Raw genomic sequence first — 26601 nt, 5'->3', positions numbered from 1 at the left:
AGGTGCCTAACTTGCTGGCGGCTAAAGGGAGCTCAGCTACTGATCTAGACTGCCAGTTGGGATTCCACCCTCTTAAAGAATGCTGCACAGGGTTCTCCTTTGCTCTGGCTTTAGGGCAAGGGGAGCAAGAGGCCATGATACCTCTCAGCTCTGTTGACTTGTACCTCATGACACGTAGACTCCCTGGTCTCTCCACTGAATGCAAAGGGAGAGAGGGACCCTGGGATGTTATTTGGGGTAAGCAACTGCCTAGAGCATGGGTCTCCAGTGAAGTCAGAATTGGAGGTGAGTGCTGTGTCCAGTGGGATCTTGAAAACCTCAAAGGATGGACATTCCATAGCCTGCCTGGGCAACCTGGTCCGAGGTCTGTCTGTCCTCATGGTCAATGTTCTTCCTGTTCCAGGTCAGCCTCTCCCCTCTTTCAAGTTATGACCACGTCTTTTGTCTTTCTGCCATGCACCTCTGTAAAGCGCCCAGCAGCTCTGCCTTTCCAGTAACCTCCTCTTAGCTTCTGCAAGGCTGCTGGTACATTCTCTTTAAGCTGTCTCTTCATCAAGCTAAACGAGAGCCACTTGCCTCAGCTTGTCCTCACAGCTCAGGTGCACTGTGCCCCTGACCATCTAGTGGTCTCTGCTGAGTTCATGAGGGCTTGTATGTGTCTGTCTTGTACGGGGTGGTGGGGTGCCGGGTGCAGCATTCCAGATGTGATCGGATGAGTGCCGGTCTAATGAGCCTGTCTATTGCCTACTCTCCTGTTGATACAACGCCAAGTGCTGTTAGCCTTCTGTGCTGTCAGGACTCACTGCTGAATCCAGGCTGACCTACTGTTCACCAAGGTCTGCAGATCCTTGTCAGCAGAGTTGCTACCCAGTCACTCCATCTGCTCTATCTATCACTATTCTAGAGCATTAGTCTGTGCCACGTTTCCTTCTGTCAGGATGGATGGGGACATTTCTTTTTGGTCCAGTCCTCCAACGCCAAAGGAATTGGCATTGCTGTCTAGCTCCCTGGAACTGGCAGTCTGCCTGTTGAACAAATTGACTGCAACCCTCTGGTTTTGTGTCTTCCAAAAACTTGAGGAGGTCCATCTTGTATCCTTCTCAGGTCATTGGTAAAGCTAGTAACCAGGAGAGGTCTCAGAGCAGACTCCCAGAGAGTTCTGTTTGTAGCTGGGCTTCGGGTAGAGTGTGGACTATTCCCCATTACCCTTTGGGAGCACTAATCCAGCCAGGTTTTCATCCAGTCTTGTATACCATCCAGGCCATAATGTCCCAGATTGGAGACAAGGACTTCTGAGGACCAGAATGATCAGAGAGACTCTTTCTCCAGGCCTGCAGACTGAGCTGACACTGGCTAGCCAGGGGGTCAAAAGTGGCTTGTCTTCTTCCAAGTCTTCAGCAAAACAAACATCAGGAAATCCTTCTCTTTTATCTCCCCTCAGGCCTACTTCTCTGCTTAGCTTCATGGACTCAGTTCAACTGCTCTTGAAGTTTGGGGGTTGTCAGAGGCCTGAGGGAATTAATTAACCTCAGTGACCCTGATCAGCCTCAGCTGATGCTTTCATCCACAGTCATGGCCTAGGAGCTCTAGGCCTTAAGTCCCAACCTTACCCTGTGCTGTAGGAATGCTGGTCTCCAGATCAGCCTCTGACTCTTCCATGCCCATGCCCATGCCCATGCCCATGCCCATGCCCATGCCCATGTCCATGCCCATGCCCATGCTCTCATTTGGCCACAGAGCCCTTTGATCTGGACCTCAACTGCAGACTGACTTCCTGGCTTGACCTTGGCACTGCCATATCACTATGGGCCTGCTTGGTGATGGCTGGACCTGAACCTCATCCTAATCAATGGATTGACTTCCTGGCTTCACTGCAGGCCACCATCCCCAGGCCTCTCCTGCTTGCCTTGCTCAGATACTGTGGGGGTGGGGCCTGGCTGGAGAGGCACCTGTGCTGCCAGCCATGGTGTCTCCGTCAGCTTCCAGCTCTCCTTCCTCTAGGGAGCAGCGCTGCTCTTGCTGCTCCCTGATAGAGGAGTTCTCTTCTGTCCAGCTACAGACATCTTTATTACAACACCTGCTCCTGACCTCATCATCTACCCTCACTTCGGATTCAGCAGGAAGAAAATACCCCCACAGTACCCCCAAAGGTATTCAGGAAGTATAACTCATCCCACTTCATGTGGACAGCTGAAATCACTCTCCAATCATCTGTTTCTCTCCAGGGACCATCTTTCATCCTCCAGATGAACACTTGGTCCTCTTGGCCAATGGGAAAAAGATTAGAAAGCAGGTGACTTATCAGATGAATGTGAAAGCAATAGTCTAAATTAAGGTCAAAATCTCAGGTCTGAACTGAAAGTGTATTAAGATGTAAGCTCACATCTGATCTCTAATTCAGCATCTGATGTGAGGCCCTTTTCTGTGGTCAGTGGAGAGAGATCCTTTAAGTGGTGAGCATACAGTCAGCCCACTTAGGACGTGATGAATCAAAAAAGGGCAATTTTTCTCTCCCCATGGGTAGCAGAAGGAAGCAAGAGGAGTGGCTCAGAAAAGGTGATCTGGGAGGGGTTCATCTCAGGTAGTTGTAAATGTCTCCACAGAAGCCATTTGCAATGAGTCAGTCTCATAAATCCAAAGAAGGACGTCCTTTCAAGGTAAAATTTGTCTGAGCTGACTGAAAGGGGTTTTGTCTTTGGTTCACTGGCAACCCACAAAACATGTACTAGCCTCTTGGCTGTATAAAAGAAAGAATTGTTTTGAACTGGATCAGAATAGTTCTTTGTTCATTTAACAAAGCCCTGGAAGTGAACTTGGATGCTTCTTTTCTTTATTTATCTGCATTTTCAATTCTGTGACTAAAAAAAATAATAAAATCCATTATTCAACCAGCTCAAGTGCCAGAGAGGTGGATCGTTATTCAGGGGAACCTTATCCACCTAAGGAAGTGTGGTATTTACTGTCCACATCCATTACAGGGAGGAGACCCTGCTCCTCAGGCCATGCTGCTCATGGTGCATAACTACTATGTCTCCTGGGTCTCATCTGGCCTACGAGGATTCCCTCACTACAAGGAAGACATTGAGGCACAACTTGAGGCCATTTCCTCTTCTCCTGTCACTTGTTACTTGGGAGAAGAGAATGAGACCTACCTTGCTACAACCTGCCTTCTGGTAGCTGTAGAGAGCGAGAAGGTCTCCCCTCAGCCTCCTTTTCTCCAGACTAAGGAACCCCAGTTCCCTCAGACGCTCGTCGTCACGCTTGTGCTCTAGATCCTTCACTAGCTTCGTTGCTCTTCTTTGGACATGCTCCAGCACCTCAATGTCTTTCTTGTAGTGAGGGGCCCAAAAGCGAACACAGTATTCAAAGTGTGGACTCACCCGCGCCAAGTACAAAATGATGATCACTTCCCTAGTCCTGCTGGCCACACTATATCTGGTGCAAGCCAGAACGATTTTTCACAGCAAGAACGTTTTTCCTGAAGGCCTTTTCAGTCATTCAAGAGTTGAAAATCCTCCTTTTCACTCTGCCACTGGTGATTGATCTGCTCGCTGTCATGCAGAATGCAGTCACCATTGCCATCATTTGGTTCCACCACTAGTACCACACCTCAAGGTATCCCTTCCTCAGCACCTTCTCCTTCTTGGATGTTTGGTTCACTTTGGTCATTCCCCCTAACATGTTTGTCAGCCTCGCTTGGAGATAAAGATATCTCTGCGGCTGCTTACAAGTCCCAGACCTTCTTCTCTGTCTTCCTGCGCACAGCTGAGTTTAACCTATGTGTTGTGACGTGTTTCGATTGCTGCAGGGCCATTTGCAACCACTCACACTACTCTGTCCTTACGAACTCCTGGTTGTGCTCCATGCACATGTTTAGCTGTTGGGGAATGGCATCTCTAGCCATACTCAGCCCCACCATCTTGTATGCCATTAGACCCTCGGAGCCCAATGGAGACACTGCTGCTTCTGCGGCGTCATCCCTTTGCTGAGAGCAGCCCGCATGGGTACCAGCTACTATGAAACATGAGCGTTGCTGTCTCCTCTGCTGCATTGCTGAGCTCCTTCATGCTGACTACTGTGGTTTATGCCTACATTAGATGCACCATCCTGAGGACACCCTCTGTGCAAAGGCACCATAAGGCCTTCTTCACCTGGATATCCTTCACCTGCATGTCCTATATCTCTTCACTCACTATTGCATATGCTAGCTGCACGTTTGATGATGTGGGGCCTGAAGAGAAGCTGCTTTGTTGTAAGCTGCCTGCAAATTTGCAGGTTCCCCTAGGAGTGTGCATTGAGGAGAAGAACAATTGTACATGATTTAGGTGTCACCCAACAGAGTAAGAGTCTTTGAACCCTTTGAGTCTTTGAATGGACCCAGAAAATGGAAACTGGGACTGTCACCTCTGATTCACTGATTCACTACAGTCCTACCGCTGTAGGTGACTGAGCTTGAGCTTTTGCTCAAATACAGCCAGGGGTTTAATCTCAGCAAGTTTTCCACACAAACCCAGTGCAGAGGTTGCCCTACACCGGACTAGAGGCAAAGAACAAGCCAGGCACTTGGGATCTAAGACTAGCCTGAGCCCCAAGCTACAATGTCAAGGCAAACATGGAGCGCTGCCCTATACTGAACTTCCCATTTTACTCCTTGTGGAAGTGCTACCCATTCTGCCCTGGGACAGAGCCTGAGGGGACAACACAGTCTGTGGAGAAGCTTTCTTTCACTGCTTCAAACCCGCCATCTCCTCCCCTCCCTCTCCTCCCCTTGCATTTTGAATCCTCCTACTCTGGGAGTCATCTGCTCTGCTCCTTTCTATGTCTGAAAACAAATGTAAAGATGAAGGGAAACACACCAGTCTTTCTTGCATATTTTTTTCTTGTGCTGCCTTCTGTTAGATGTGGATTCTGATTTAAAAAATAATAGCTTAATAAATCAGTGGTTTGAGACTTGAATAGTGACTGTCATCTACTTCACTGCAGGTGCCTGTGAGAACTGGTTTTCCCGAGGCTCCCTCTGTAGTCAAGGGAGACAAGACAAAACGCTAGAGGCTGGTTCCTCCCAACCTATGTCTGGCATGCCAAAGAAAGGTTGCAAACCTCTTCCAGACACTCTTCTCTTGCTCTCCATTTAGGTCAGGACATTGGATAGTAATAGCAATGAGCAACTGTTTGGAAACAAGGGCATTTCAGTGCAGATGGATGTCAGATGAGAGAGTCTGTGTGCCAGACTGTGTGGAATCATAATGAATTTCAGTCATTATTTAGAGTACTAAAGAAGACGAGTTATACTTGGTCCCTATTCCACCCCCTCCCCCTTTCCTGAAGAAGCAGAGAGCAAGAAGCTGTGGAAGAAAGCAGGGCATTGCAAAAGAGATCCTTGATATTACTTCTTTTGAAATGAACAGATTCTCAGGGATTCCTCGTCCAAAAAGGCAAGTACTGAAAAGCAGAAAGAATAGCTTTCAACATACTGATTGATTTGATTTGATTTGATTTGATGTGATTTGATTTGATGGCTTAGCATTTGTGCAACAGAAGAGATGAGTTTGGCACTTAGGTGTGACAGATGTTTGCAAGAGGTCTGAGTGAATTTGGAATTTCCCAGAATGGGATCATATAGCTAACAGCCTCTTTACAGAGGGGAAGAAAAAGAAATCCTTTCTTATTGTTTCTGAGTATTGAAATCTTTTCACTTCTGAAATCTCTCTAATTAACCACATATGAACTGAGGAATTAAGAAAATTATGTCCAGAGACTTGGCTTCTTAGGGCATTTTGTATGTTCATGAGCCCTGTGGTGCCAAGTTCCTGAACTGCAGATACTGAAAGTGGAATGAACTGGCCTCTAGAGAAGTAAAAGTCAGCAGCAAACCTCCAAGTTTCTGAGGGTGTTAGTGGTCCCCACTGAGAGCCATCACTGAAGAGACCATGGAGGGAATGAGCAGACAAATCTCCCACTGTTGCACCCATAATCCAAGGGGAAATGGTTAGTGATCTGCTACACCACTGAGACACACGCAAGTCTATGGGGCTGAATGGGATCCACCCAAGAGTACCGAGGGAGCTGGCAGAAGTCCCCACCAAGCATCTTTCAATCCTTTCTCAGCAGTCCTGGCTAAGCGGGAAGGTGCCAGTTGACTGGAGTTTAGCAGGTGAGCAGGCCCAGTCAGTGTGGGTTTATGAAAGGCAGGTCCTGCTTGGCTAACCTGATCTCCTTCTATGACAAGACGACCCGCTCAGTGGATGAGGGGAAGGCTGTGCATGTTGTCTACTTGGACTTTAGTCAAGCCTTTATTGTGGTTTAGCCCCAGTTGGCAATTAAGTACCTCACAGACTCTCGTTCACCCTACCCTCCCTGGTGGGATGGGGGAGAGAATCGGAAGAGCAAAAGTAAGAATTCTCATGAGCTGAGATAAGAACAGTTTAATAATTTGAACAACAAAAACTAAATAGTAATAATAAATTGTAATGAGAAGGAAAACAATAAGAGAGAAAGAGAGGAACAAAACCCAAGGAAAAAAAACCTCATACAACTGCTCACCACCTGCCGACCGAAGCCCAGCCAGTCCCCAAGCAGTGACCCCTGCTCCCCAGCCAACTCACCCCAGTTTATATACTGAGCATGACATCATATGGTATGGAAAAGCCCTTTGGTCAGTTTGGATCAACTCTCCTGGCTGTGTCCCCTCCCAACTTCTTTTGCACCTGGCAGAGCACGGGAAGCTGAAAAGTCCTTGATTGGCATAAACACCACTTAGCAACAGCCAAAACATCAGCGTGTTATCAATATTATTCTCATACTAAAATCCAAAACACAACACTACACCAGCTACTAGGAAGCAAATTAACTCTATCCCAGCCGAAACCAGGACAGTGTTCACCCCTTATTCTATACCATCTATGTCATGCCCAGGTTCTACCCTTTCTAATACAATTAATCACCACCACTTTCCCTGTCTCTAGATATATACACACAGCTATCATTCCCTTGGTCTATGGGCCATCCCTCTACAATGTCCATTGAGTTCATTTAGTCCATGACTTTGGGCTCTATCTGTCATAACAGTCTTTCAGGGCAGGAGAGATGGTGCGTGGTGTTGCATTGTTGCATGCTGAAGCCAGTTCTCGTTCCATCACTGCTGCACTTTGCTTGGTTTCATCAAAGCTCATTCTTCATTAATCTGGGTGATCCTTACTGAAATACCATTGATATGGTGTATAGTCACCATAAAAGTGATGACATACAGTATTATATAGCAAGTGACATCAAACCATTTAGTTCATTGGCTATTCTCACCCAAAATCAAATCCCCTTGAGGTATACATTGGACTTCCCCATACTTTGGCATTACCCACCAAGTGCCCCCGGGTCCTTGAGCAAAAGCAATCCCATGAATGGGCTTGCCTTTGCCCGAGGCAGGGGTAACCCAGACTGTCTTCCCCAGCATGTTTTTTATGTGCACTACAGGGACCTTATCCCCTTCAACAGTGTGTAGAAGTTCCGATAGGGCAGGGCCAGCTCGACTGGCAGATCCCCTAGTATTAACTAATGACGTGGCCTTTGCTAAATGTGCATCCCAATGTTTGAATGTCCCACCACCCATTGCTCACAGTGTTGTCTTTAACAGTCCATTGTATTGTTTGATTTTCCCGGAGGCTGGTGCATGATAGGGGATGTGATATACCCACTCAATGCCGTGCTCTTTGGCCCAGGTGTCTATGAGGTTGTTTCAAAAATGAGTCCCGTTCTCTGTCTCAATTCTTTCTGGGGTGCCATGTCACCATAGGACTTGCGTTTCAAGGCCCAGGATGGTGTTCCGGGTGGTGGCATGGGGCACAGCATATGTTTCCAGCCATCTGGTGGTTGCTTCCACCATTGTAAGCACTTGGTGGGTTTGTGGGAGTGTGATATAATCGATCTGCCAGGCCTCCCCATATTTATATTTCAGCCATCGCCCTCCATACCACAGAGGCTTTAACAGCTTGGATTGTTTAATTGCAGTGCATGTTTCACATTCATGGATGACCCATGCAATAGTGTCCATGGTCAAGCCCACCCCTCAATCGTGAGCCCATCTATATGTTGCATCTCTTCCTTGATGGCCTGAGGTGTCATGGGCCCACCGAGCTATAAATAATTCACCCTTATGTTGCCAGTCCAGATCCACCTGAGCCACTTCAGTCTTAGCAGCCTGATCCACCTGCTGGTTGTTTTGATGTTCCTCAGTGGCCCGACTCTTGGGTACGTGAGCATCTACGTGACGTACATTTACCACCAGGTTCTCTACACAGGCAGCAATATTTTGCCACAATGCTGCAGCCCAGATGGGTTTGCCTCTGTGCTGCCAATTGTTCTGCTTCCATTGCTGTAACCACCCCCACAAGAAGAAAATTAACTCTATCCCAGCCAAAACCAGGACAGTGACCACAGTGTTATAATACACCAGTGTTGTAGCTATTTGCGGAAGAGTGCTTTCACAGCATCAAGGCCTTCTCTCTTGCTCTCTCTTCCTCCCCAGCAACTAGGTTGGATTTCTTGATGAGGGAAGAGCAGGGGACACCATTTAGCAAGGCAAAGATTTACACAGTGCATTGGTGTCCATGACCATGTTTTGGTAGCGAGGAGGCTGCATGTGTGACCTCTGTGAGAGAAGACCAAGGGCTGCCTCCATGCCAGACAGGGCTGGGTCCAGCCAGCTCCAAAATAGACCCACCGCTGGCCAAAACTGAGCCCAGCAACAAAGCTGGTGGAACTGGTGTGAAAATGTATTTAAGAAGGGGCACAATTGCCAGACTGGAATAGGAGTTAGTGGAAAAAAAACATGTAAGAAACAGCCCTGCAACACTATGGTTAATGAAGAAGGAGGAGAACCACCCCCTCGGTGGTCCAGGCACCAGAGCAGATATTCCCCTGCAGCCCAAGCAGAATACCACAGCACAGCAGGTATTTTCCTGCAGCCTATGGAGAAGACCATGGTGGACAAGGTAAGCCCTGCAGTCCGTGGAGGACGCAATGCTGGAGAAGTTGGGTAATTCCTGAAAGAACTGTGGCCTGTGGAGAGCCCAGAGTGGAGCAGGTTCATCTTGAAGGACTGCAGCCTGTAGGAGGGACCCCATGGGAAAAGTGTGAGAAGGAAGGAGCAGCAGGCAGGAAGTGTTCTGGACTGACCACAACCCCCCTTCCCCATGGCCTAGCGCTGCTCAGAGGGGAGGAGGTAGAAGAGTTGGGAATAAAGGAGTGAAGTTCAGCTGGGGAAAATAGGGTGGGGAGGAGGCCTTCCATGGGGAAGGAGGTAAGGTCTTCCAACAGCCCCACACTTCTTCCACCCTCAGCCTTTGCAGTTACACGTGCCTGGCCTGCCCACCTGCTTTGCCACTGTCACGTTTGGACTGAAGTCCCACACACATTTTGGCATGCCCAGTGTAAGCTGGCCTCCACCCAAATCTGGAGCCCACCTGGCCATGGAGGCAGGGAGAGGACAGGTCCCTCTGCCCAGGGCCAGCAACAGCTCTTCCCTGGGACCCTCGCCAAGGAATGCTCCTCATGTGTGTCAGCCTGTGGCCTGGCAGGGATGGAACTGGGACAAGGGCTGCTGGGGCAGGGCTGAAGTAGCTCAGCTGGCAGAGCATTAGACTGAACATCTAAAGGTCCCTGGTTCAGCCCTGGGCTGATACAGTGGTATCCTCGCTCAGTTTTCTGCAGAGCCTGCCTGCTTCTTCCAGCCTACCCTGGCCCTCCTTGCTCCTTCACCTCTTGCCAGAGCACTGCCCCTGCACTGCAGATGCAGATCTGTGGGTTAGAAGGAGCCTTCCTCTTGCTGCACAAGTCCCCAGCCTTCCCCTCAACAGGACTCTCCATTCAGTGCTTCTTTGGGGTGCTCTCCATCTGTCCCTCCTTCCCTGCTCCACAGCAATTGGCACCTTTCCTTTATGGGGTCTCTGCAAAGACCTTGTCTCTCTCCTCTTTGTCAGTCTTGATGATGCACAGACTGCTCCCCTCCTCACACACATCCTTCACCTGGACCTCAGCTTGCAGACCAGAGCATACTGCCCATGGGGGAGGCCACTGTGACCCCAGTCCCAGGGAGATCCACTCCCTGGAGCTGAGGCCTGAATGGCAGCATCCTCCCTCCAGAGGTCTGTCACAGCGAGACCTCTGATGTGCCAAGGACAGCTGGCAAAGCCGTGCCCAAATAGACTCACCCACCAGACTGCACTGGCTAGAGCAGCTGCAGCCCCTCACAGCCATCAGTCCCTGCACAGAGGAAGAAAGACCTGCTCATGAGCTCCAACAAGCTGCTGGGCTCCCCTCTTGCAACCTCTTGCTGCTACAGAGCCCTGCTTGCCCCCCAGGAACACAGTGACAGCTGTGACCCCGCACATCTCCCTCTGTCTCCAGTCTCAGCCTCTCCCCAGTCAGCCCAAAGAATGGCACGTGCTGGACTACAGTCGCATAGCAACGTGCATGTTCTAACCCCGTGCAGTTCTGCTGCCTCACAGCTGGCTCCTTAGGGATGCACCTGCAGAGAAGTCTGCCTTTTGTTGTGACTGAGCGCAAGTGAGAGGTGGTGAGAGGGAGAGACTGTCTGTCCAAGCACAGTTACTGTCTTGTCAGCTTTGAGCACGAGCTTGAACACGCTTGGCTGCAGGGGTAATGCCTGCAGGATTATCACTGCTCCAGAAGAGTCCTTCTACGCCTTTCTTGAGCAAGAATGGGAGAGTCATTGCTGAGGATGGGTTTTGGGGTCATGTGTGCAAAGCAGAAGAGGTGAGCAGTCCATCCCCTTAACTCCACTCAACCACTCCAGAAGTTCACAGGCACTGTGGTCTGCTTTTGATTCCCCCAAACCCCCATGCCAGGCAGGGGCTCAGCAGGGAAAACTCTATGGCATTGGGCAACACAATTGTCCCAGCTGTGCCACCATGAGGACACCATCCCTGCATGTGGTCAAACCATCAGCCTTTGAGTACCAGCTGAACACAGTCACCCACCCTGCCACAGAGACCCCAGCCAGGGCTGTCCCAGGGCACTGCTTTGCTGCCAGGACAGTCATCAGTGCTGAAGGAATGGGAAGGTCCCTGAGCCCAACCCACATGCTCACCCCATGCAGATGGAAGCCTGCTCTTCAAGTCACCTCCAGGGATGCTGGGGAACAGAGGGCTGCAGGGGGAGACCTGGTGCCTGGAGAAGGGGGTATAAGATTTCTGCCACCACGTCCCCTCCACAGCATGCCCTGGGATGCCATCGGAGCCTGCAGGCACCTCACCCCAGGCAGGGCATTTCCCTCACCCTGTTGCACTGCTCCTGCTGTGGAGTTGGGGACAGATGTGGCACAGAGGGCTGTTGCCCTGGGTGGCAGAGGAGGCTCAGGGGAAGGGGTTTTCTCTCCTCCATCGACCCATCCCGCAGTGGGCCAGAGCGTGGGAGCAGCACCTGCAGCAAGAGCCTCCTTCTGCCCCATTGCCCTGCAGAGGCGTTGAAGGGGCAGCACTCTGCAGTGCAGCCCTGTGCCAGGATCAGGCCCCAGCACAGAGGCAGTCCCAGCTTGCCCACCTCAGAAGGGTTCAAGTGCTGTTTTCTGCAGAGGATCCCTGGGCACGCAGGGGACAACAGGACTGGGCTTGTCATAGACACATCACGGGAGGAGAGTGTCTCTCCTGCTGGCAGGTGTCAAGGGGATGTAGCTCAGTGGCAGAGCACCTGCTTCGCATGTGGGATGTCCTGGGTTCAATCCCCAGCATCTCCAGGGCTGATTTTGCCCTGACTCCCCAGCCTCAGGCAGGTGTGGGCTGGAGCCCATGGAACAGCCCCTGGAGACTGGGCTCCTGGCAGAGCATGAGGAGAGGGAATCTCAGCCCGTGTGTCCCAGAAAGTGGCTCTGCACCCTGTGCTGGGGCAGTGGGGAGCAGAGCTGCATCCTCACCATTGTGGGAGGTAATCCGTGGGCCATGATCCCCCCTGGGGATGGCTGGGGTGTTTTGGGGTGAGCAGCAGGATTATTCCCCAGGGACCATGGGCTCTCGCAGCCCCACAGCCTGACCCCGAGCCTGCTGTCCCTGAGATGTGCCCCTTGCCTACCACTGTGTCATCGTTCTCTGCTCCCCCTCATCAGCCTCAGGGAGGTGACCCAACACCTGGGCAGGCAAGCCCCAGCTCTGGGTCAAAGCCCTCAGAGACTTTTAATAAGAACCAATATGGACGCACAGTGTAAAAGCGGGAATAAAAATAGAGGAAACGGCAGGCGGTTTCTGCTGCCCGTGGTAAAGGGAGATGTTTCCCTGGTGCTCACAGCTCTCCCAGCTGCACAGAGCTCTCCTCCCTCCTGGCTGCACCCAGCTGCACAGCAGGGATGGGTTCTCCTGGCCTGGGGCTCAGGGACTTTTGTGCACCAAGCTGTGGTGTCACAGCCTTTGTGTCCTCATGGGGATGTGCCACAGACACCTCTTCAGCATCATCATAGCCCATGCTCCCCAGGGACAGGGACAAGGTGTCTCCTTCAGCTCCAGGGACCCCAGCACTTCTCCCGGAGCGCAGGCTGCCCCCTGCAAGCAGCAAGGCAGGACAGTGCAGTTGGCCCATGGGGTCTGTACATCACCTTCCTCCCTGCTCCTCACCACATTCGGCTCCTTCTCCCACCCACAGTCCCTCCAAGGAAAACTCCCGCGGCAGGTTCCGCCTCCCCAGGAGGTTTGGGTGTCAGGACCATAGCGACATGGGTGGCACCAGGGATGGCACCCCAGGAACCAGCAGCGCTATCTTTCCCTCTCACCTCCGAGTGCATCCCTGGGCCCTGCTCCAGGCTCCCTGGGCATTTCCCAAGCTCCCTGCTCAGGAGCAGCACCCTCCCCTAAGTCAGGAACCTCCTTGGCATCATCATAGCCATCTGCTGGGTCGCCTCCAGGCACAACAAGAATATCTGAAAGGAGAGGGGAGGTGCTGACAGTGAGAAGATATGTCCTGCAGAGCAGAGGATAGGACGACGCACATGGAAACACAGGGTCGAGACACTGGTGTTGGCAGCACCACAGGAGACCCCCATGTCCTCCCCATCTCTCATGGTGACACTCAATGACACCTCTATCCATCACATGTCTACAGGGAGACCAACACCTTCCTGTCTCCATTACCTGGTGCTGATCTCAGATCATCCTCCTCCTCGGTGTCCCCAGGGTAGGGCTGCAGCTGGCTCAGGGACTCCTCTGCATAGGAGCCTGGAGAGAAGCACAGCAGGTGGTATGGAGCGAGCCCCACTGACCTGTCTTATGGTCAGCACTGCTGGGGAAGGGGGACCCACAGAGCTGGGGCGGCATGAGGAGGAGGGCGGGGAATTTAACTGGCTCCCCCAGGACAAACACTGTCTCAAAGGTGCTCCCAGAGCTGCCCTAGGACAACCCCTTCCCTCACTCCTCAGGTGTCACATGGGGTGCAGGGGCAGGAAGAGAGGGGCTGTGCAGCTGGGACGGGCAAAGCTGGTGGGGAGAAAGCTCCTCTCCTGGACCCACACCCTGGATGCTCCCACACAGACAACACGGCCCCAGCGCTGCAGGGACCACAGTGTGGGGGGCTTCAGGGGATCATCTCTGGGTTGGGACCAGGGGAAAGCGTCCTGCAGATTTGCCTCCAGGGAGGACCCACACCCACCTGAGCGACCAAACCTCGCCTGCTTCTCCCACACTGGGCTGTAACCGATCTCCTCGTACACGGCCTCGGGAAAGAGCTCCTGAGCTGTCCGGGAGCCTGGGGAAAGAGGCAGGGCTGGCCCAGGGAGAGGCAGAGGGGTGATGGATCCCACTGTGCTCCCCGGACCTGTTGCTTGGGCCAGCCCAGGACTGGTCTGACAGCACAGCCCCACTGCACTGCCAGGCACGGCTGCTGCATCCGCAGTCAGGGCAAAATTACTGTGGAGATCATCTGGGGCAGCATCACCCTTGCATCATCCTTTCAGAGACAGCGCTCATGCCCCTCTGGCCTCTGGGACATGCCCCCTTGTCTGACCCTGGAGTAGCTCCCATGTTTCCTCTCCACCTGGAGCTGCTCCCTATCTGCCCCATGGGTCTACAGCAGGGCCCCTGCCCTGCCATGGTGGGGGGAGGGCTGGGCAGATGGACAGGCTGGGAACCTGACACCTCGGAGATGGACCCTACTGCCTCACACGCCTCCTGTCATCTCTGTTCCCCCAGAGTCCCCTCCAGCACTACCCAAAGCACTGCCAGCCTTGGCCATCCTGTCTGCCATTTCTCTCCTTGCCCCATCAGTAGCTCTCCCCGCCTCTAGGCTCTTTTCAACCCTTGCTGCTGGTGCCCCATGGCCAGGCAGTCAATGGGGCGGTCCATGGGACAGGTGGCAGCACACAGTCTCACCCCCTCCAGTTCTGCCTGTGCCCCTCACTGACACCCCACAGCCCTTCCAAGAGGCATCTCCCCCTGGGACTGCTGTGGAAGGACCCACCTCTGCGTCCCGACCTGGCCCTTAGCACTTGCCCAGCCAGGAGGGCCAGGAGCAGGCAGAGGAGGGCCCCCAGGATGATGCAGATGATGACAGGCATGGGGACTCTCCCGCTGATGGTCAAACGGCCCAGAGTGGGACCTGTATGGGCAAGAACATGGAAGGGGCAGCACCAGGCGTGGGAGAGGAGGGGGCAGCACCAGCCCTGACGACCATCACACAAGGCAACAGGGGGTGGAGGGTCCAGGGGTGACTGATGGGCAAGCTTCCACCCTGCAGAGTACATTCCAACCCTCCCCAACTCCACCACCACCACCCCAGTGCCTCCTCCTGGGAGTTTCACAGCCCAGCAAGGAGCCCCTTCCATCCAGCTGTGGGTCACAGCCTGGCCCCAGGGATACCCAGCCTCAGGCAAGAGGACCAGTTACCTGCTCTGGTTGGGGATGCTGCTGTCCTGGGTGGAGCTGCAGAGGAGGAAAAGGAGAACTGGACTGAGAGGGTGGGTGTGCAGGTATTGGGGAGCCTCCTCCCCACCACACCACGTGTGTCTGTAGATGTCCGTCACACATCCCACCCAAATTGCTCCTCCAGTAGTGCAACAAAGGGAGGCCAGGACAGGGCCCAGGGCCTCTGCTCTGGGTGGCAGGCAGCACAGGTGGGACAGGCAGCCCAGGGGTTAGCTCTGGGGCTTTAGGGCCCCATGAGCAGTGCCCAGAGGACACCCAGTTCCACCCAGGCTGCTCCCTGCCTGGCACCAGGCTCCTGCATTCTGCAGGAACGCTCTTGCTCTTGGGAGGTCAGGGGCCATGCCAGTACCAATTGACAAAAGACCTTCCCCAGCTCCCTGCCAATACTCCAGCAAGGGGTCCCAGCCCTGCCGCTCACCTGAGCAGCGCACGGCAGCGTCTTCCTTATGCCGGCAAGCACCGCCATCCCCAGGCCGGGCCCAGCAGTCCTGCAGGGATGGCTCTGTCCCCCGGCACTCCACCTGCTCCAGCCAGATGGGGCCTTGCCCCATCCCAAATGCAGCCTCATTCAGGGCAGACACCGCAGGACCACAGCCCAGCTGCCTGCACGCCACCTCGGCATCCCGCATGTCCCAGGAGTCGTCGCACACCGTCCCCCAGGAGCCACGGTGCCACACCTCCACTCTGCCCGAGCACCCGTCCTCGCCTCCCACGGCACGAATCTTCTCCCTGTCTGGAGAAGGCAAAGACCTCCCATGGCACTGAGACAGCAGGCAGAGCCCTGCCACACAAGAAGGGTACACAGAGGAGCAGCTCAATACCTGTGCAGCTCGTGGAGTTGGGGCATGGGGCCAATGGCTCCGGGGACATTTCTGGGCGTTCCCCTGAAGAAAGAAACACTGAAGTGAAGGGGCTGCTGTGTGGGATGGTGCAGAAGAGAGCGAGGCTGAGCTCTTCTTGTGCCTCCCTGTACCATCTTGGTCATGGCAGCAACTGAAGCCCGGTCATTCAGGGGACACGCGCAGGACTGGGGGGACCCTGATTGCTCAGCCCCTAAAGGTCCCTGGTTCACAGAGCAGCAGTAGTGTGTCTATGGAGGGGAGGCTCTTCTGAAGCCTGTCTGATCTCTTCTGAGACCTCCCCTGGCGATATCTCTGCCTCCCCCAGGTGCTGCTGGCAACCTGGGTGACAACTGCTGCTGCACTTGTGTGGCTTTGGTCATGTTTGTGCCACTAGCAGCAGAAGGGTCTGACATGGAAAGGAAAAGTTCTCTGTGCTTGGCTGTTCCCAGCAGGGAGCAGGAGCTGGGGTGACACTGTGCCCGAGTGGCTCAGAGTTACCATTGCAGGTGATGTGGATCTCCTTTCTCAGGTCTTCACATGACTGCGGGTGCCAGGGAGTGGAGGGACACTGCCAGAAGGAGCTGGTTTTCTCCCCACACTGCACATTATCCAGCCACGCAGGGCCAGACACCTTGCCATAGGGCAGGCGTCTTTCCAGGGATCCTCCGTCCCCGCAGCCCAGCTCCTTGCATGCCAGCGACACTGTGCTGAGAGTCATCGAGTTGGAGCAAATGCTCCCCCACGTCCCGTTGTAGAAAACCTGCAGGCGCCCGGAGCAGCCGTCGCTGTTCTGCAGCCTGAGGGCCAGGAACTCTGGGAGGAAAGGCAGGAAGGGGGAAGAGGCTGGTGTGGGGCTGTGGAGCCAGGACACCTCTGCACTCCCCAGGCCCTCAGCCAGGCAGGGGCAGGGGCAGCACGTGCCCCTGCAACCGGGGGCAGAGAGGTCCCTGATGCACAGACACCCCTGCCCTTCCTGCTAACACTCGGGGACGGCTGAGCTCCCCAGGGACCCCCAGAGGGACTGAGGGTGCCCGTGCATGGGTGTCCACAGGCTCATGCCGGGGCTCAGTGGCAGCCAGGGACAGCCTTGGCCGTGCATGGCCCTCCCCACGTCCTGGCCTCCCCGGCAGCAGGCTCCCACCACAGTAGCCAGCACAGACCTGAGCAGATGACTCCCGCATCCTCTTTGTGCCCGCAGTCGTGCTGCCCCCAGAGCCTGGCAGGGCAGTCCCAGAGAGCAGCTTCGTCCCCAGAGCAGGTCACGCCATCCAGCCAGATCTGCCCAGAGCCTTCCCCAAACCGAGAGGAGCTGGCCACCTCCACCGCCCCTCCACAGCCCAGCTGGTGGCAAACGACAGCAGCATCAGCCAGGTCCCAGTCGTCATCGCAGATGGTCCCCCAGCTGCCCTGGTAGTAGATCTCCACTCTCCCGGCGCAGCGCCCAGACCCGTTCACCAGACGGACCCGCCGGCTCCCTGCAGTGGGGAGAAACCCCAGTGGCTGTCAGGGGCTGGCTACCCACATGCCCCATTATCTGGGGGGCCCATGCATTGCCGCTCACCCCAGCAAATGACTCCCACGTCCTCTGCAACCCCTTCCGCCAGTGCACTCTCGGGCAGGGAGGTGTTGCAGAGGGTCAGCTTGGTCTCATTCCCTGTGCACCGGACCCCTCGCAGCCCTACGGGGCCCGTCCCTCGCTCAGGCTTTGGGGGGTTGTAGGCTGCCTCTGCCTGTCCGCACTGCAGCTGCCGGCACACCACGTTGGCCTCCTGCACGTCCCACTGGTCATCCAGGACTCTGCCCCACGTCCCGCGCTGCAAGATCTCCACTCGCCCGTCGCACCGGCTCCCTCCACCCACCAGCCGCAGGGACGCAAAGCCGGCTGAGCCTGGGGAGAGCAGAGATGCCACAGCCATTGGCAGCACTGGGGAGCATGGCACTCTTCAGGGAGGAGGGCAAGGGGGACTTTTCCAACCAAACAGGACAAGTCTGAGCCTTGTGCTGACAAGAGGAGAGGGCAAAGCCCGTGCCTGCTCTCCAGCTCAGACCCAGCTCTGCTGCGGCTGTGGGCACCCAGGCAGCTCCTGCCTGGGTGGTGGGATGAGGCTCTGCAGGGCTCTCCGTGGGGATGGCATGCAGTTGTCTGCAGCCAGAGGGATGGAGCAGAGCCCCGCAACCCTGTCCTGGGCTCATCCCACCGGAGAAAAACACAGGAGCCCAGGCCTGGCAGTGGCACAGGGGCCTAAACCGCTGCCCTGAGGGCAGGTGCCTGCCTCCATTCAGTCCTCAGCTCTCCCACAGCACAGTGGTCAGGCTGAGCAGGCAAAGCCCTCCAGAAAGCTTCTGGGAAAGCAAGGTTTTCTCCAGGGAGAAATTCAGCCTGGTACTGCCATGGGACCCCTGCTTTGGGTGGCCATGTCACACACAAGGGGCAAATGCAGCATTTTCCCAGCACTCACCTGAGCAAATGACAGCGGCGTTGTTCCCATGGGAGCACGGTGAGGCCCCCAGGGTGATCACTGGGCACTGTCCCAGGTGGACTTCAGTCCCGTCACAGTGGAATGAGTCTCTCCAGACTGGTCCGAGTCCTCTCCCAAAATGCCCTCCTCCAGGAAGGGACTCAGCAAACCCGCAGTTGAGTTGACGACAGAGAACGTGGGCATCCGAGAGATCCCAGCGGGAGGCACAGAGGGTCCCCCAGGTCCCCAGCACCTGGACCTCCACCCTCCCCGCACACGCCGTGCTTCCGTTCACCAGCCTGAACCCTGTGTACTCTGGGGAGAGAGGAGGAGGGCTGAGGGTGGATTGGTGCTCTTGTACCCTCAGAAGCTGGCGGAGAGGCCAGAGGCAGAGCATGCCTTTCTTCTCCCTCTGCACTATTTTCATGCTGCAGAAAACCCATCAACCCTCCTGTCCTCACGCCCAGCCCAGCACGGGTCTTGCCCTCTTCCCCGACCCCCACCGCATCCCCGGTGTTCAACACCCCACCCTGAGTCCTTACGTGTGCAGGTGACAGCAGCGCTGTTCATGTGAGTGCACGGCTGGTCCCTGCGGGACCCCCTGGGGCAGGAGTTCAGGAGGGATTCATTCCCCACACACTGCAGCTCTCCATCCCAGATGGGACCCACCCCTTCTCCAAAGTGAGCTGCCCCAGTGACAGGCAGGGCCACCCCACACTGGAACTCCCTGCAGACCACGTCAGCAGCTTTGGGACCAAAGTGGGAGTCACAGACAGTTTTCCACTGGTCCCCATCATGGATCTCCACACGTCCTGAGCAGCGGCTCTTCCCTTCTACCAGCCGGACAAATCCTGGGAAAAACAAAACAACTGAGAGCTCTCTGGCAGTTAAATGCCCACGTTCCAACATCACCTCCAAGCAAGCCATGACCAAATGGCGCCTTGCACATCCCAGAGGAAGCTGTTGGTGCAGGGTTGGTGACACAAACAGATCCAGGTCCCCCAGCACCCCTTCTCTACACCATCACAGCACTCAAGGGTATGTGTCTATTGCAGACCCACAGCAGAGCCTGCAGACCATGTTGGCAACTTTGGGATCCAAGTGTGAGATGCAAACATTTTTCCCAGCGTCCTCATCATGTATCACTGTACATCCTTAGTAGGGGCTATTCCCTCTGACCAGCCAGACAGATCCCGGAGCAAAAAGGACCCCTGAGAGTTCCCAGAACCCTCTGGCAGTCCCCTGATCATGTCCCATCTGATCTCCAAGGTGGTCAAAGGAAAAAAGCCCCATGACCTCCACAGCTGCTCTCAGGGGGTGATGATGGCACAAACACATCAGGGCCCTCCTGCTGCTCCTCAGAAATCAGCACAGCACTTGTGGGCTTGCTTCTCTCCCAAACTCACAGCCATTGGAATCTCTCAGACAAACTGCTGCTGCCCCAGAGACCTTGGACTACACAGCACTGTTCCCTGGAACTGCAGCACCCAGAGAACTTGCAGTCCAGGGAAATGAGCCCAGGTGCTGTTGGCTGCTGCAGGCTGATCTGCCCCACCACAGTCAGGGCCAGGTGTGAGGAACCCCTTATTGCTGCCAGAAACACACCCCATTCCCAGGGAGATCTTGGGCTGTTGGGGTGCTGCTGGTTGATGGGACATGTCACATGGCAATGGTATGGTGAGGCTGAACCTGTGGTCGGTGACTGTGCCAGCCTCCCGCTCTGGTGCCTGCCCAGGGAACAGGTCCTCATCCATTACAAGAGTGCAGTGCTGGACACGCATGTCCCTGGCCAAAAGCCGGGCAGAGGGCAGGAGAGTGGACAGAAGAGCAACCCTGGGCTTTCACGGGCTCCCAGTGCAAGGGCAGGCACAGAGGAGAGCCAGTAAAGTGCTGGCAAACACAAAGGTGCAAGGCAGCTAGAGGCTGGGACAGACAGGGTAGGCTGTGCAGCTGGTCAGCACTCCTGGATGGGCCTTTTCCCCATGGGAACACTCTTGTGGGGTGACCCTGGGGGAGGAATGAGGTGCCACGTGCCACCCTGTTCCTCTGCCCAAGCCCAGCACTCCTCCTCTCCAAGCAATAACTTTGCTTGGGCCAAGAGACTCTTGTCTGCCAGGGGTACAACCTGAAGTTCCTCATCCATCTCACGCCCTTCCCCGAGGCTGTGGGTGGCTGCATGAGTCACTCTTGGTGCCTCTGGCATGGGGGGACCTGGCCCTCACTGCTGCCAGACAGGTCCTGGGTGAAAGGGAGGAGAAAGTTGGGAACCAACACACACATCAGGGCAGGGCAGAGGGATTCATCTGAGCCACCTCGGGGACCAGGCAGGGTAGGGGCACCCTGGAGCAGGTTCCCACTGGGCTTTCCCCAGGGACCGAGGACACCAGCAATGACAGTCCCAGCTCGGCAGTTCAACAGGCCACACCGGTCCCTGCTCTGGCTTTAGCCTGTTGCTCCCTGAAGGCACAAACAAGGTCCCTTCCCCTGTCCCAGACCCAAAGGTGGAGAACAGGCTGTCCCCTTACCTGAACATATCACTCCGGCATCATTAGCATGAACACAGTTATTTTCACCCCATCCTCTGTGTGGGCAGTCAGACAGGGCAGACTCGGTGCCATTACAGCCAACATTATCCAGCCAAATGGGGCCAGATCCTGGCCCAAAGCGTCCATACTGAGGAGCTCCAACAGCAGACCCACAGTCCAGCTGCTTACAAACCACTGCAGCATCCTGCATGTCCCAGTTGTCACCACACACGGTCCCCCACTGGCCCTGTTGTTTCACCTCCACTCTCCCAGCACAGTGGTTGTCGCCGTCCACCAGCCTCACGTCCACAGCCCCTTCAAACACTGACACAGGAACAGTCAGGACAGTGCCAAGCCCCAGCACTGTGGGTCTGGGGGAACCCCTGCTCAGGTGGAGCCAGAGGTGCCAGGGCAGGAGCCCACTGCCCTCCAGGCTGTCCCCAGGCTGTCCCCAGGCTGTCCCCATCCCTTCTATCCCCACGGGATGTGCAAAGCTGGGGATGCCCGGCTCCAACCCTGCTGGGTCATTTGTGGCCCCACAGGCTTTGGCACTTCCTTCCACCCCAATGCCCCCTGCAAACTGACCCCCGGCTCATACCCACCCAGGGCACCCGCTCCTCCCCAGCCAGCACCCTGACAAGAGACCTGCCCCCACCACGGCTCCCCCAAGCACACACTGCTGCTTCTGCCCAGGTCCTGAGCTCCCCCGGACCACAGCCTGCCCTGGGCATCTCCCAGCTCATCCTCCACCCTCACGCCTTTCTGTGTCCCCTGTGGTGCAACAGGATGATGCCAGTGAGCCCTCCCAACCCATGCCCCCTCCTTGTCCTCGGGCATCAGCCCAGCCCTGCCCTTGTCTAGGATGCCCCAGGAAGGTCACCTCTCTGCCAGCCTGTGGGAACAGGTACCCCAGTTCCCTTGTCTCCACAGGCACAACCTGCCCCCCCTCAGGCTGGAGCTCACGCACTCTCAACTGTGGTATGTGGAGTGTTCAACTCAACACTCAACACCCTGAGTCCTTACGTGTGCAGGTGACAGCAGCGCTGTTCATGTGGGTGCAGGGCTGGTCCCTGCGGGACCCCCTGGGGCAGGAGATGAGGAGGGATTCATTCCCCACACACTGCAGCTCTCCATCCCACATGGGACCCACCCCATCTCCAAAGTGAGCTGCCCCAGCAACAGGCAGGGCCACCCCACACTGCAGCTCCCTGCAGACCACGTCAGCAGCTTTGGGACCAAAGTGGGAGTCACAGACAGTTTTCCACTGGTCCCCATCATGGATCTCCACACGTCCTGAGCAGCGGCTCTTCCCTTCTACCAGCCGGACAAAGCCTGGGAAAAAACACATTAACTGGGAGTTCCCAGAGTTCTCTGACAGATACATGACCGCATCCTGCATCACCTCCAAGCGAGCCATGAACAAATCACCCACTGAATATCCCAGAGGAAGCTCTTGAAGGAGTCTTGGTGACAGACACACACATGGGCCCCCTGCACACCTTCTCTACACTGTCACAGCACTCAAGGGTATGTGTCTGTTGCAGCACCAGGCACTGCTCGGACAGTCTGCTCCTGCACAAGGTGCCCTGTGCTGCCCAGCATGGTCCCACCAGCACTGCAGTGAGGTGTGAGCAGTTCGCGTCCAGGAGAACTGGCCCAGATGATAATGACTGCTGCAGCCTGCTCAGCCCCTGCAGAGCTTGCGACCAGGCAGGACCATCACCTTGAGGCAGCCAGAAATGCACCCTGCTCCCAGGGCTGTTCTGGGGTGTTGGGAGGTTGCTGTTAGGGGGAGATGTCACAGAGCACAGAAATGGTGCAGCTGTTAGCATGGCTGGTGCCTGTCCAGCCCTCTCCGATGCCTGCTCGGAGGGGGTGTCCTCAGCCAGGCACACAGGGCTCTGTCCAGAGGTGCACAGGTCCCGAGCCAACATCCAGGCAGAGGGACAGGAGACCTGCATGTCCCCCTGGGCTCATGCCGGGTCAGAGGGTGACAGCAGGCACAGACGAGAGTGAGAAAGTGCTGCCAAAGCCTCTGTTTCATGGGGCAGTGTGGGGAACCATGGGCAGGCAGGAGAGGCAGGTCAGCAGGTCAGCGCTGCCTGCATGGGGCTATGTCCCCGTGGGGGTGTCACAGCCCCAGGGACGTCCCAGTACCAGCCTGTGCATGCAGTGATGCAGAAGGGAGCAGCCAGAGTCAGGCAGCGGCCAAGCTCCCAAGCCTTGCAGGAGCTGGCTGGACCACACAGCTGAGCCCTGGGGACAGGCAGTGAAAGGGCTGTGTGCCACCCTGCTCCTCTCGCAGGGCCCAGCACTCATGCTCTCTGAAAAGCCCTTTTGATTCAGTTGAGGTACTCATGGCTGTGAAGGGGAATGACCCACGGGACCAGCCATCTCATGCCCTTCCTCCATGTGCCAAGCAAGTCCCCCCTGGTTTCTCCAGCACAGGGACCCTCAGCACTGTTGTCTGGGAGCTGGCAGAATACGTAGAGACCAGTGGAGATCAGTGGACACCCCAGGGCAGGGATGGAGGATTCATCTGCAGCCCAAGACACTGACTGAAGAGGGGCTGAGACACTGCGGCAGGGTTAGTTCAGCCTGGGCTAGGCTCCCTCTGGGCTTTTGCCAGGCACTGGGAACACCAGCAATGACAGTCCCAGCTCAGCAGTGTGACCGACCACATTGGGCAGTGCTGTAATGACCACTTGTTGCTCCCTGAGAGCACACCCAAGGTTCCTTCCCCCGTTACATGCCCAGAGGTGGGGAATAGGCTGTCCCCTTACCTGAACACATCACTAGCATGAAGGCACTTATGTTCACCCCGTCCTCTGTGAGGGCAGTTAGACAGGGCAGACTTGGTGCCACTACAGCCAACATCATCCAGCCAAGTGGGGCAAGATCCTGGATTGTTGCTCCCTGAGGGCACAGCCAGGATCCTTCCCCTGTCCCAGATCCAAAGGTGGAGAACCAGCTGTCCCCTTACCTGAGCACATCACTCCAGCGTCGAAACTGTGTTCACAGTCATGTTCACCCCATCCTTTGTGCGGGCAGTCAGACAGGGCAGACTCGGTGCCGTTACAGCCAACATCATCCAGCCAAATGGGGCCAGATCCTGGCCCAAAGTGTCCATACTGAGGAGCTCCAACAGCAGACCCACAGTCCAGCTGGTTACAAACAACTGCAGCATCCTGCATGCTCCAGTAGTTACCACACACGGTCCCCCACTGGCCCTCATGTTTCACCTCCACTCTCCCAGCACAGTCGTTGTCGCCGTTCACCAGCCTCACCTCTGCAGCCCCTTCAAACACCAACATGGCACCGGTCAGGAGAGCTCCAAGCTGCAGCACTGCAGGTCTGAGGAAACCCCCTGCCCAGGCCATGTCAGAGGTGCCAGGGTCGGAGCCCACTCCCCTCCAGGCTGTCCCCAGTGTGGCACGGGGATCCCTTCTATCCCCACAGGCTGCGCAAGGCTGGGGGTGTGCAGGTCTGGCCCTGCTGGGTCATTCGCCATCCCACCGCACAAGACACCTTCTCCCACCCCAACGGCCACCTGCCCCCTGCCCACGCACACCTGCACACTGTGCCCAGCCCTGCACAGGGCACCCGCTCTTCCCCAGCCCAGCACCCCCTGAACAGCCCCGTGTACACAGCCCTGCAGCTTCCCATGCAAACCACCTGCCCTGCCACCATCCAAACCCACCCCCACCCCCAGGGCTTTCCCTGTTCCCACCAAGACCACTCCAGTGATCCCCACACCCACATCCCCTCCTCGCCCCTGGTGTCAGCCCAGCCCTGCACTGGGACAGGCCCCCCAGGAAGGATGTCTCTCGACGCAGATGCCCCCATCCCCTTCTCTCTGAGGGGCACAAACTGCCCTCATGGGCTCAGGGTCCCCTGGAACAAGGGGGCAGTGAGCAGCACACAAAGCCTCTGGGGTACCCCAGAGGTTGGCAGTGCTCTGGGGATCTCTGCCTGCTGCCATCCCCAGCTAGGCCACCACTGGCTCCAGAGGCACAGTGCTGGGGAACAGGGGGTCCCCAAAGGCTACCCCAGGACAGGGTGTCTCTGCGTCCAGCCAGGCACAGGCTGCCCCAAACACCGGAGCCCTGGAAAAGGACATGCTCTCTCCCACCCAGACAGGCAGGCACAGGCTCCATGGACTTGAGCACCTTCTGGCCCTCACCTCAGTAGCACCTGCAAAGAAACCCCATTCCCGGACACATCCCGATGGCCATGCTGCTACCCGCTGGGCCTGGGCTGGGGGACAATGGAACTGGCACTTACCGCTGCACAGCTGTACCCAGAGGAGCAGCCCCAGCATCCGAGGGGACAGGACTCCCTCTGTGCCCATCCTGAGCCTCCTGCCCTGCCAGCACATCCCTGCTCTGCCACACTCCCTGCCACGGCTCCTGGGGACTCCTGGGGACAATGACGACAGCAGGGCAATATATCTCTGCAGATGCCAGCCCAGCTACAGGACGAGCCAATCAAAGCAGCAGGGCCTTTTTCGACATTATCGGGAGCTATCTCCCCTCCGACACAGCCCGGCCCTCCAATGAACTTCTCCAGCGCCATTCATGACCATATATGACAGACGGCTCTGCTACAGGTGTCACGTCACTTTGGTGGGGGGCCGTCACAGGACAGGGCTGCTTGTGTGGGGGTAAATGGATTTTTCACCCCCTCAACCCTGCTTTCTCAACCAGGAGCACTGAGTGTCACTTATGACAGGCACACCCAAGAGCCCAAGGTGAGTGTCCAGCCACCCTCGTGCCGTGGGAAGCACAGGGCTGGGGCTGCGCCGGAGGCTGTGTCAGGAAGGGAAGGAAACAGCCCCTGTCCCTGCTACAGACCCCGCTGTGCTGGGAGCAGCAGCTGGGAAAGGGCCTTAGCCCAGGCCAGAGCCCCGTCCCAGGAGTGCTGCCTCACCCTTCCTTCCCTGGAGAGCCCCATGGAAGGTCCCTCGCAGGAGCCGGAGCTGGGACATGTCCCTGCCCTGGCAGCAGACGTGCAGCCCAGAGGCTCAGACAGATCCCTGACTGTCAGCGTGTCACCGAGGGGCCGTTATTCCCCGCGGGCGCATCGGGAGCTCCAGCCTGCAGGTGCACAAACCACAGCCCACGTGGCCTCGCAGCACTCCCCACGCTCCCCCCGCAGCGCCCAGGCAGGAAGTCTGTGGTTTCCTCCTGGCGCCGTGCCCAGGCACATCCCTGCGGGGTCCCCGAGCCACCCCCACCCCGACTGCTCCAGCCAGGGCTGTAGGGGCTGCTCCTTCGGCCTCGCAGGCACGGGGCCGGGCAGCTCCTTCCTCCGTGAAGCCCTTGTGACAGCACACGGCTGCTCTGCACCGAGCTCCACAGCCATGGGTTGCCATCGGTGATGTCACCACTGTCACTGCTGTGTGCTCATGGGTTATCCTGACAGTGACCTCACACCCTCCTACTGCTGGCACTGTGTGTGCATGCGTTACACTGTCACACGTGTGTGCGGTGTATGGACTTCTGCTCCTGATGTTTCTTCCAAAAAGCCATATTTGGGCATGGTCGAAATATTGTTTTGGTGACATCAGAAGCACCTACAGAAGCTATGTGCCAGCTCCTGGCCTACCAGCTACTCAGGCAGCAGTGACATCACAAGCTCATGCACAGCCCCTGGCCTATCTGCTACTCAGCCACAGAGGATGTCATAGCATCTACCTCTGATATTGGCCTGCTCCCGGCCTATCGGCCATTCAGGCACCAATGACCTCAAAACCACCTACAGAAACTATGGGCCTGCTCCTGCCCTCCCAGCTCCTCAGGCAGCAGTGACATTAGAAGAAGCACCTACACATGCCATGGGCCTACTCCAGGCCTATGAG

The 26601-nt window shown here is 56.2% G+C and overlaps 1 protein-coding gene and 1 non-coding gene across 2 annotated transcripts; one reads left to right on the top strand and one right to left on the bottom strand.

Annotated features, from left to right (window-relative positions):
• Nucleotides 1–11677: 11677 nt before the first annotated feature.
• Nucleotides 11678–11749, top strand: TRNAA-CGC (transfer RNA alanine (anticodon CGC)). Its single transcript has one exon. It is a non-coding gene; the product is annotated as a tRNA-Ala (tRNA).
• Nucleotides 11750–12288: 539 nt separating this feature from the next.
• LOC142403557 (scavenger receptor cysteine-rich type 1 protein M130-like) lies at nt 12289–26282 on the bottom strand. The gene is given in 21 exon segments (XM_075489805.1): nt 12289–12545; nt 12773–12919; nt 13131–13214; nt 13645–13740; nt 14452–14589; nt 14877–14912; nt 15334–15648; nt 15737–15799; nt 16256–16570; nt 16918–17232; nt 17319–17645; nt 18217–18531; nt 18759–19067; nt 20742–21065; nt 21765–22073; nt 23725–24072; nt 24106–24205; nt 24208–24321; nt 24324–24535; nt 24538–24597; nt 26222–26282. Coding segments are annotated over 21 exon segments (4245 nt in total).
• Between the last annotated feature and the right edge of the window lie 319 nt (nt 26283–26601).

The sequence above is a fragment of the Mycteria americana genome, unplaced genomic scaffold (genome assembly GCF_035582795.1).
Source record: "Mycteria americana isolate JAX WOST 10 ecotype Jacksonville Zoo and Gardens unplaced genomic scaffold, USCA_MyAme_1.0 Scaffold_39, whole genome shotgun sequence".
Taxonomy (NCBI): Eukaryota; Metazoa; Chordata; class Aves; order Ciconiiformes; family Ciconiidae; genus Mycteria; species Mycteria americana.
This window is presented reverse-complemented; position numbering and strand designations above follow the sequence as displayed.